Source organism: Erpetoichthys calabaricus, chromosome 3, assembly GCF_900747795.2.
Source record: "Erpetoichthys calabaricus chromosome 3, fErpCal1.3, whole genome shotgun sequence".
NCBI classification, from domain to species: Eukaryota; Metazoa; Chordata; class Cladistia; order Polypteriformes; family Polypteridae; genus Erpetoichthys; species Erpetoichthys calabaricus.
In genome coordinates this window covers 22,218,948-22,230,080 of record NC_041396.2, presented here as the reverse complement: position 1 = coordinate 22,230,080, position 11,133 = coordinate 22,218,948, and the positions used below count along the sequence as shown (strand labels likewise).

General features: G+C 37.3%; 1 protein-coding gene across 1 annotated transcript; it reads left to right on the top strand.

The window, feature by feature from the left end:
• The first annotated feature begins 663 nt into the window (after nt 1–663).
• Nucleotides 664–9,851, top strand: LOC114649619 (uncharacterized). Its single transcript, XM_028799089.2, has 3 exons — nt 664–740; nt 4,746–4,774; nt 8,712–9,851. The coding sequence occupies exons 2-3, from the start codon at nt 4,772–4,774 to the stop codon at nt 9,657–9,659; spliced, it is 951 nt and encodes a 316-aa protein (XP_028654922.1). The 5' UTR covers nt 664–740; nt 4,746–4,771; the 3' UTR covers nt 9,660–9,851.
• Nucleotides 9,852–11,133: the final 1,282 nt, after the last annotated feature.

Below are 11,133 nucleotides of genomic sequence, written 5' to 3'. Positions count from 1 at the left end.
ACACTATCACTTCAGCCAATGTGCTTCCATTAAACCTGCCTATATTCATCATGACATATCTGTATTAATGAAATGCTTTGAAATAAATGAGAAAGAATAGAAGGACCACGAAGTACAAACCTGTTCTAGACAACAAAACATATGGATAATGTTCTCATAAAATGAAAAATCTACATTATGATAACATTTGTCTTGGAAGAATGAAAGCACTAATAAGCCTTATAATTAAATAACAAGTTTCATTATCTGCTAAGCCTGGTTTCTAATGATGAAACTGGTTGGAATGAAAACATGAACCCACTGCAGCCACGGACTGGAGTTGAGCCTCCTGTGCTAGAACATTAAAAATCACCCAGGGACATTGGCAATTAAACATGACAGGGATCTTCAAGCAATCCATTTTGAGAATTGCCACATATCTTTAATAAGACTACACTTTTTGTGACTTACTCTTATTTTTCTTTTTTGTTGCTTTTGCTATTTATCCCCCTCCCTTGCTTATGTGTGATTTATATTTTGTTCTTTGTTTTTAATTATTCCCAGATCCTTGACCTTTAATTATGTCTTTTGTTTTTTGGAATGGGGCTTAATTGTTGCAAATTACTTTCAGTTGCTGTGGTAATGGGGGCCATGCACACTTAAAGAGACTATTTAAGAAGACCCCTCAGATGCTGCTGGTTATTCTGGCTGGAGTTTGCTCTTTTGTTTGGTCTTCCTTTGATTGGCACCATTTCTTTTAGGTAACAAAGTTTGGTATTTGGATGTTATTTAAATGTGTGTATGAGTAGAGTTATGTGAAGGTTTTGTAGGGTGTTTTGGGTTCTGTAGTATTTTGGGTCAGGTTTTTTCTTCTATTTTAGTGAATTTTTTTTGTAGCTTTGTTTTAAATTCTCAGGTCTAATGTTGCCTGATTAAGTTTGAGTCTTTTTGGTTGTCAAATAACCCTGAATATTTCTTTATTTTTCAAATATGGTAAATGGGTCTTGGGTTTAAAGTAGTGGTTTTATGGGGTAGGGTTTTTTTAATATTCCTATAGGTGCTGTCTCTAAAACAGTAATTTTAGCTTTGTTCTCCTGTATCAAATTTCTATAATAAAATGGAAAACCTGCAGGAAGGCATAATTAAAAACTTACATTTTAAAATATGGTCTAATTTTATATTTAGAATTTTTTTCCAGATAACTGTCTGCATTTAATTGTTTCAAGGTAATTTTTATTCTGATCTTAAGTTAGCTGTGCTTATGCTCTATGATGGCACAAGTGTGCAAAGCCAAATGATGCTAATGGTGGATAACATTCCTGGATTTGAGTGTTGGCTTCTGACAGAAATAAGATCATTTTTATTAAACCATTCAGTGGGTAGTATGAGCAAGCTGTTTGTTTTCTATCATCTAATACCATGATCTACTATTAGGCATTCCTTTCATTAAGCAGGGACTTATTTCAGAAACTTGATGTTTTAAAGCTCCAATGCCAGTGAAACCTTAAAGTTGGTGTTCATGTCTAATCAGTACTGTGTGGCAGAAATGATCAGCCAGGAAATGAATTCTCATGAAGAAAAGTTTGTTAAAGTTCCCCAGTCTGATGTAATCTGCTTTAAATTTTTGTATGCTTCAATTAAACTTGATTTTAGCAAGGGAGAGTAATGGAAAAGTGATTTGTTCTGTAGTTTGTACTTTGTGGATGGATGTCTGATTTGATTGCCCTTAAGAATTCTATGTGGGATGGTTGGGCTTAATTGGCCTTTTCTGGCACATTCTTGCTTGTTGCACTCTTTTTCTCTGTCATCCATCCACCTCCTAATATTTTGTTGTGGATGTGTTTGAAAGAATGAGTGATGCAGTGGCCAGTGTTCAGGTCTCTAATCCTTCATGGGGTCAGGTTGAGGATGTAAAAATGGGACAAATTTATGTCCTTTGCCTCTAACTTGGCTATGTAGTGGTGTGCTAAGCTGGTAACCTTTCAAGGTAGTTCTACTAAATCAACAGGCCCATTAAAAGGGTAGACTGTCATAGGACACATTGTTTGTAGTTCTCCTTCGCTATGACCTGGAGTTCCATTCTAAACAATATTGCACATCCTCTCAGTGACTCTAACACTGATTATCAAATGAGTGTCAAATGCTACTTTATACCAACAGCAATACACCTGCATAGTGCCTCACTGGAGCAGAAAGTCAGAACACTAGAATTATAAAATAAACACTTGTATATTTAAGGAGCTTCTGTAAAAAGCCAAATTGGTCCTCCCTGTGGACCATGTTCGATCTACTTCACTACACTTGGACTAAATCTTAAAATCTAACTGAGGGTTTATGCTTATTTTGGATTTGCATTGGCTGTGGTTTTTTTTTTTTTTGTTTTTTTTTTTTTTTTTTTTGTAGTTTAATGCCTTTTGCCAAAGAAGAACTCTAAGATAATGCATGTTGTTGGAATAAATGGGTTCCTTGCCTTATTTTAGTTGGGTGCACATGTAAATGAACACTCAGTTCTTTCTCAGTACAAACATTGGAGTAAAGATACTTGAAGTGCTATTCCACAAATGGCTGTACATTGCCTACACTGTGAGCTCTAACTCCTGTGACTATAGTTAGTTACAGACTGGTGGATACAACCTACTGGTCATAATATTCAGAATATTTGAAATACCCAATTGGATAACTAAATGTTGCTGGACTATCCAACTTTCCTGATAACCTCCATGCATGACCAGGGTTCCAATATAGCACTCTATTTTTGGTGTAGGATAAATGGCAAAAGCTACTTGTCCATCTGAGATTCATGTTAATACATCACATAGCAATTTGCAGAAATGGCTGTTATAAATGCTTTTTTCTTTTAGATCTTGCAATCTAATATCTAAACTACCAAGATGTGTAATCTTCTAAAGTATAACTTGGAAGATGTTTCATGTGCATAAATAGCAATTGGTGTGTAAACTTCAGTGAATTACCGGATTCCAATGTTAGAACAGTAACTTTTTATGAAGTTGTATTTGTACTGTATCCCACTTTTGCATGGGAAGCCAAACTTTCATTTTTACAAATGCCTGCTCTTTAGTAGATCCAGCTGTTCAGATCGTGCAATACCACAAATCTCATTACAGGGAATGCTACTTTATGTAGTGTGTATATTGAACACCATCCCAAGATGCTTTACAAGTACTCTTGAACTTTCACCTTTTACTCCTGTCTGTTCCTGGAACTAATGTTGTCATTCTAACCTTGGATGTCCCAGTGGGATGTGTAGGGGGAAACCATCAAACCATCTGAAGAGAATGCCCTTTCTTTGTATACGCATGGAAAATGTATCCAAAACAACCAACTTAGAAGCTGGTATGCTAAAATATAAGCCTTGGTAAGATCATATGGGGGGGGGTCTACAGCCTAATGTGATGTCTAAGGGAATGACTGAATGTAAATGTTAGCACACAACATTGTAGCTTTTCCCCAGAACATCAATCTAGTCCTTTTGTCAAAGCAAACTGTCATCTCAACCATATACAAGTATACAGATTGATGAAATTGCAAAGTTCAGGGTACAGTGTAACAAGATGAAGTGCAAATTTAGATTAAAGATAAAATTAAAACAAACCCAACAAAGTAGCAGTAATACCAATGTGTAGTAAGCAATATGACTTTGTATCTAGATTGCATAATACCATACATTGCATCAATGTTCAATTATGTAATATAATTAGATATAGATAATACAGAAATTCAATGTATGATACATGCTTGACAAGTGTAAACAATGACCGATCAGAATGTTTTACAGCAGAAGGATATCAAGAATGTCAAAATACTTGGTCAGTATGAGATTTTCAGTTCTTCTAGATGTGCACTTGTCTTTGCAGGAAAGTGGGCTTTATATAAACCTTCAAGCCAAACAGAATTTTAAAGAGGTGGTTGAGGCCATGTGGAAGACCCCAGTGACTTCTACAGGTTAATACAACAATGGGATTTGAAACCATCATCCTAGTGAGTGAAATTGAGTGGGGCTTTAAAAAAAAAAAAAAAAAAAAACGTGTGAACCTAAGTAGATGGAGCAGTGAAAGCATTGTTCCATTGGCCTTGGTTCCAAATTTAGAAGCATGGATTTTATAGTGTGGGCTACTTTCAGTACTCTGCAGACATGGATCTGTTCTGGTCTTGCACTACTATCTTGTTGCACTACATATTTTGAAGCCTGTCTGACTTGTTTTGCTTGGAAGCTATTGCTAGTCCATTTCTGGCTAGTTATTCTGTTTAATTTCAATTTCATGTTTGAAGGCTCAAGTCCTCCTTTCACTCCATCTCTTCTCCTTTTCTAGTGCTACAGTAGCTTCCCCTTTCTAGAAAGCTAAACCTTTTTAACGGGGAGCTGGAATTCTATTTTATCAAACTAGTTAGTCTGCTCTAAATGAACCTAAACCCATTGTTTTTACCAGGAGTGCTACTGACTGGAGTTTTCCCCTCCTCAGTAGTTAACTGGCCATTGTTCAGCTATCAAACAGGATTTCTGGGCTCTTTCCAAGTAGTCTCGTCTGTTTAAACAAGTGTGTACTCGGCGTAATTTAGCATACGCTTTTGTCTACCTGTGAACTTAACACTGCCTGCACTCAAGAACCCTTGACAAGAATACCACTATACTAACCTAAATTCATTTTTTTTTTTTTTTTTTCTCTCCCCCTAATGTTAACTTTTAGCAACACTTTGTTTTCCCAAGGAATTTTTGTCCCTTTTTAAGTAATTTTCTTCTCTTTCAGGTTAGAAGCTCTCCAACATTCTAAAAATGGTAAGTTGCATGAACAAGTTTTAATTTGCATTGCAGTTAAAAACAGATTTTTGTGGGTATGGTTTCAGTTGTATTAAAGATGTCTCCATGCTTGTCTGAAATACCTAAGGTGACATTGCCTTATGTGACTTCTAGTTGGAGGCGATGTTTAACTTGACTTCAGGTGGTGGTCTTAATCAAGTGGTTGATTACACAGGTATAAATTGCAGGGAGTCACAAATTGATAACAAATGTGAAACTACTGGAATGTAAACTTTTCACTCCCCTTTTTTGACTATTAACATGCTGTCCAACTGGCACTGCCCAAATTTACATCTGTTGCAAGCTTGCTTTTTTGGCCTTCTTTCAAGGTCTTGCAGATGAACTTTCTCTTGCAAATACCCAAACATCAGCACACACTAATCTAATAATCCACATATTGACTGTAGATTATTCCCAGAAGGAGTATGTAGTTAGTCTTCTTGGTAAACTCCACCTTGGGTTATTGGCCATAATTGTCTGAGCACAAACCCATGTCCTAGAACTTTTTCAGTTGATTTAACAGGTGGTGGTTGTGTACATGCTGACACTTTAGGCTGAAATGCTGATTACTCAGTTGGAATCTGTACTAGGTTAACTTGCACATATTATTAAATGGTGGGTTAGGAAACATCCAAAGAATTCATGGTCCAGATTCTCTAGAACTATGGATCTTGATTATGGTGCATACATTTGCCTTGCTTTTCACTAACATTCTGGGAATGTAGCAGTGTAATGGTGTGGTAGCAAGACATGGGCCTTGTGTTCTTGATTCAGCAGCACCAGTGGAATTCAATGTTTACATCCAACCATGTCTGAGAAGGAACCTTTGATATGTGACCGAATGGGTAATTAGAATACTTGTTGAATGGCATTGTAGGCCACTTTAGGATTTTTTTTTTGGTTCTGGGAATACTTGAGCTCATTTGCTCAACATTCACCTTTTCTTTTTTTTTTTTTTTTTTTTCCTGATCACATTTCAGAGATTAGAAAAAAGCGCATGGAATGTTGCTTCAATTGGGTTTTTGTACTTTTATATAAACATTGAATCCTTAAACTGGGTGGATTAAATTAAATACCTTCATTTTAAATTGGTTATTCAAAGTCCTATGGGACAATAGCTTATCCTGGCACTAGTAAAATGAGCTCAACTTGATTCCTGGAGGCATAGATTAACCCCACACAGCCTTGGGTGGGTTAACTTTATAGCCCAAATGATAAAACCAATCCTCTTTATGTACACTGGGCCATTTAATTAAAATGGAAGTAAATCGGCTTAGTTTCAGATAGGGGACCTAAAAGCTCTGATGGACATGTAAACTCTAGACAACTGCAATTGACATTTCAATCCAGCAGCATGGCCTGATGTGCTTCCCAGTTTCCTTAATGCCTGTTGCCAACTCAATTTCTGGGTTTGTAGTAATTGTGTATTAAGGGTGGTCGTTTAGCTTTTTACAGGAGCTCGATTCCTTTTGGTTGGTCTAATATCCCTCCTGTTCAGATCCTTAAATAGACTCCTATAGAATATCGTAAGACACTCCATTGTTTAAGAACTTGGTGTCATTGTGACGCAATTAATAACTTTAGTTATGCCACTTCCAACCAAATATACCTAGCGTTTACTGCAGTTATCTTTCAAGGAGTGATCTTAACCTTGATACTCTATGGGTAATGTGGTGGCTTCCCACCCAAGGGGGTCTTAATTTTCATTTTGTTTAAATCGCTCTACATATAGACACAAATATTAGAAATTGAAAAACAAACCTGGTATTAAATGAATACCAAATAGAATAAGTGGTGGTAAAGTCTGGATATGTAGTCTTTAGGAAAAGCTTATGTAAAATCGGCAATGTCAAGGAGTATGCCCTGGGTTGCTTTTCTTTTTAGTGATCCATAAGAGGCTTTCACGGATTTAAACAGTCAGGAGTGAGCCAGACACGTATCGGTTTCTTCTGCCATCCTTTCCTGGAGAAAGGACATATTAAAATTTCCCCATAGGATTCTGGAACATGTGATGTTACACATTTGATTGGCTGGCTGCCAATATGATGGATGTCCTTGTTCAACTTTGATTGGTTTAAGTAGATCTGTTTCCCTTTACCAATATGGCAATTTTAGTTCCAGGTTATAAAGTAATCCTTGCAGCCTGAGGTATCATCCTGGTCTGTTTGCAGATGTTTTAAAGGGAGGTACAATTTGGGAAGTGAGTGCTTGGTTTTTCCTCCTGAACTATAAAGTCATCCAGTCCATCTCGGCAAAATGTTTTAAGGTGATAACATTTTTTAGTTGGCATTTGTAAGAAGTTAGGATTTTTGTGGGCAAAATTGTATAATCTATGACGCAACAAGCATGACCAGGAATTGAATGCTAGTTTTCTGGTTGTAGTTGAACTCAAGCGTCCACAGTTCCATCTGGTGTGGGTTTTTAAAGCTTGTGTAGTCTGCACAGCATGACATGCAGAACTCCTTGAATTGAGAGAATGCATCAATTTCCTAAAATGTCAGTGTGTAATTCTGAAATGTGTAGTTTTCCTTTTGAGTGCAAATGAAAGGTTACCAACACAAGGTGTCAGTCTGCCCAATTGAAATGAGCAAGTGTGCTGTAATTTGAAAGAGTTGGTGCTGATCAATATTCACCTAAGCATTTATCCAAGTAAATGCTTGGTTTGCAGGTGGTTTGTCTAATTCCCACTGAACCTTCATTGGGACTGGTTTAGATGGTCTCTTCTCTGGTGTGGTCCCTAGCTTAGCAAAGTGTAAGGAGCTGTGGCAGACATGTTGAATGGAGATGTCCTTACCCAATCTGCACTACCTGTCCAACTTGCATCACCTCCATACTACAACCAACCTCATTTTATGGCATTGGAGAATAGCCTCTAGTATACAGATGGTCTCTGATTTGCACATCAGCTACATTTTCACCCTAAACTTTCACATTTTCATTTAAGGGGTACATTAGTTGACTATTAAAATCCTTGTTTTTTTGATTTGTGTCAAAATGCATATTACAGCAGTGAGATGTGACCCAGATTAGGCAATGACTGGGTCAGGCAAGCTCCTTCATCACTGATGCAGTGGGTGTTGGTGGTAGTGATAGCTCAGAAGATGCAAAGAGGGAACACCGTATAAATTCTGAGGCACTGCTGCCTCACCACTTGGGTCCCCTAAAGCAGATTCCCTAGCCCTTGGCCACTTAAATTGCCATTGCACTAGATACTTTATTAATCAACTTGTTCAGTTTCTCCTTCCCCACTGACTTCAAGCCTTTTTGGCAATTTGCAAAGATTTCTGCATTCCTCCTGAACTTTGGGGAAAAGAGTTCAGTTTGTTCCTCACTAGTTGGGTGACTGGATTTGTCATATGCAAAGAGAATGATGTATTCAGTATGGCAGGGGGTGCTGAATGATAATATTCAGATGTACCCTTTAAAATCTGTACATGATTCATGGAATAGTAAGCAACCACAGGCAACTTTCCTTTGTTCCATGTATTGCTTCTGGAGTTTTCAAGACAGATTTTTTGCATGTAGTTTGAATATCTAATGGTATGAAGACATTATTTCAGAAATTGGTATAGTTGAACCAGAGTGATGGTGAGACAAATTATCAAACTTACTGCTCATGACAGATTTTTTTTTTTTTTAAATCTGTCATACCTTTTGTATAAATCGGTAAAACCAGTGTTATGAAAGTTCATGGGCAATTGTAGTTTCCCTTACAGAACCACTTTAATGTGATTCACAAAGCCCTGCAGGTAACTTGGCTGGCAAACTCCTTTAAGATCCTGTCTGTGTGATCCAGTTTCATGTTCTTGAAAGTAGGCTTAAAGGTTAGGGGTTTTAATTGTGTTTTGGCTGCTTTTTTTAGTACTCTTAATGGCCTTTATACTAAATTGAATTGCTCTGGCTTTCATTCCTACAGCCTATAATCCAATCTTTTGGCCCACTGGAGATGTACATTGACAAGGAGGAAGGTGTTGCCCTGCAAGCTGATAATGGAAACTACTGGAGCTGCATTTCTTATGACTCAGAAAATAAAAACATGTACATTGAAGCTGCAAAAGAGCACAAAGACAGCTGGTGCAAATTTCATGTGAGCAAAACTTCAGATGAGAAGATCCTTATGCAAGACAAGAGAGGAATGTATCTGAGTAGATACGATGAAGGTGACATGCAGTATATTCGACCACTGAAGTCCTCCCCTGATGATAACTGCAAGTTCAGTGTTTTTACAGATGATGCAAAGATCCTCCTCAGAGCTGACAATAGAAAGTATTTGAGTAGAATAGCTAGAGACCATGACTATATAGAGGCTGCAAAAGAAGGGCCTGATGAGACTTGCAAATTTGCAGTAAGCATTGGGGATATAGTTACACCCACTTTTCAGATCCTCAATGTGGAAGTGAGAGACTCCTCGGATCTTCCAAAGGTGCCCACTGCTGTGGCAGTACAAAGCTACTCCAACAACACTAGTGTTGCTCAGAGCCACACATTCAAACTGTCTTGGGAGGTCAAGAACACGGAGACTACCACCTGGACCCATGCTTGGGGTTTCTCTTCATCATTGTCCTTTCAATTCCTACTTTTAGGTACAGAGGTCACAATTTCTTATAATGGGTCAGTTGGGACAACGTCCACTACAGAGAAGACCTCCACAGTTGCTCAAGAGACCACAGTAACCATCCCTCCAGGCAAAAAGGTGGATTGTAAATTAATGGTGATTAAAGATGATAATGCCATCGTTCACTTTAAAGCTACAATTAAGAAAACCAGTCCCAACAGAGTAGATACCATCTTCACTGAAGAAGGGACCTGGAATGGGGTGTGTTATACAAATGTCCATATTTTTGCATCGGAAGAAGAAATTTAGGAAGACCACTTTATAGGTTTACATTCACATGTTTGGAAATCGGATATTCATACAGTCTAAGATTGAGTCTTTGTCTTGACAAATTCCTCGCTCTTCACTGTTGTCAATGCTATTAATGACCACTTTTTCAATCCTTCTGTGAAATGTAAATTGTCCTTGAATAATTATTAAATTTGAGCATTTGGAAAAGTTTGCACTCCATGTCGTGTGGTTTCCCCCCCGCCCCCCCAACCGGGCATGTTAATGCCTAGACTCCGCAGGCCCATAAAGCTAGATAAAACCAGACCTGGGGAGTTTTATCACCTTTTTAAATGGTAAACTTTGACTTCATCTGGTTTTAATGTCCCGTTGAAGTGGGCCTTGAACAGAATTGTACTAAAGCATGTTTGGGAGATGATGGGTTCTGTGCAGGCTATATACAGGTACATGGTCTGGTTTTATATATATATATATATATATATAATATATATATATATTTTTTTTTTTTTATATATATATATAAACACCTTGACTTTTACTGGTTCCCTGGACTCCTTCAATGACCCTTTTGGGTCTTTCCCCTTAGATTTCTAAAACTACCTAGATCATGTTCAGTTTTAATTTCTTGATGGCTTCCCTGTTCCAGCTCAGCTTGCCCAAGAAGGTAGTAACTGAGTATTTGATACTTCATGTCAGTTTGTGTTGCCTAATCTAATTGTACTGAAATGAATTCTGTAAACCTGCAGAATTTAGGAAAGCATTATCCCATTCGGAGTTGCAAAACCATGATTTTGTAACTGTTTTATGGGATTCCAGTCCATAAATAGGCAACCTAACTGCCAGCTTAAATGAGCACTCGGATGAAAGTAGTGTAGTAAAATGGCCAAAATGGGTTTGGCAAAGTCTTCACTTCAAACTTATCTGGTAAACACTTTGCCTATTACTCCTGGTGCCCTCAAACTGTCTACTTTCAAAAAGCCTTGTACCACTTAGATTTTCTTTGAAACTAGACCTCTACCATTAGAGGTAACTTGTAAAACTTGACTTGGGTTTTTCATCAGAAGGTAGAGTACAGATAACTAGAAAATGTCTTGCATGGAGCAAGGTCTTTTAGATGAGTCACTGAGAGGGCCTTTACTTATACCACTGCATTTTCCCAGTTTAATGACATTGATTCTTGTACAGTTTTTAGATCCTCCTAAAATTGGAGTACAGATAGAGGAGGCTACAAAAAATTCAATGAACCAGGGCAACTCGCTCGGATACCATACCAAGTTTTGATTACTCTAGAAATGCAAGAGTACACTGCAAAAAATCTTAAGCCAGACAATCTTGAAAAGAAATAATAGATTTTTTTTTTATTTTAAGAATAACTGACTTGAGTAGATTTGTATGTGTAAGATAAACATTTTTAGAAAATTTAACAAGTTAACATATCTTACACATATAAATCTACTCAAGTCAGTTATTCTTAAAAAAAAAAAAAAAATAAAAA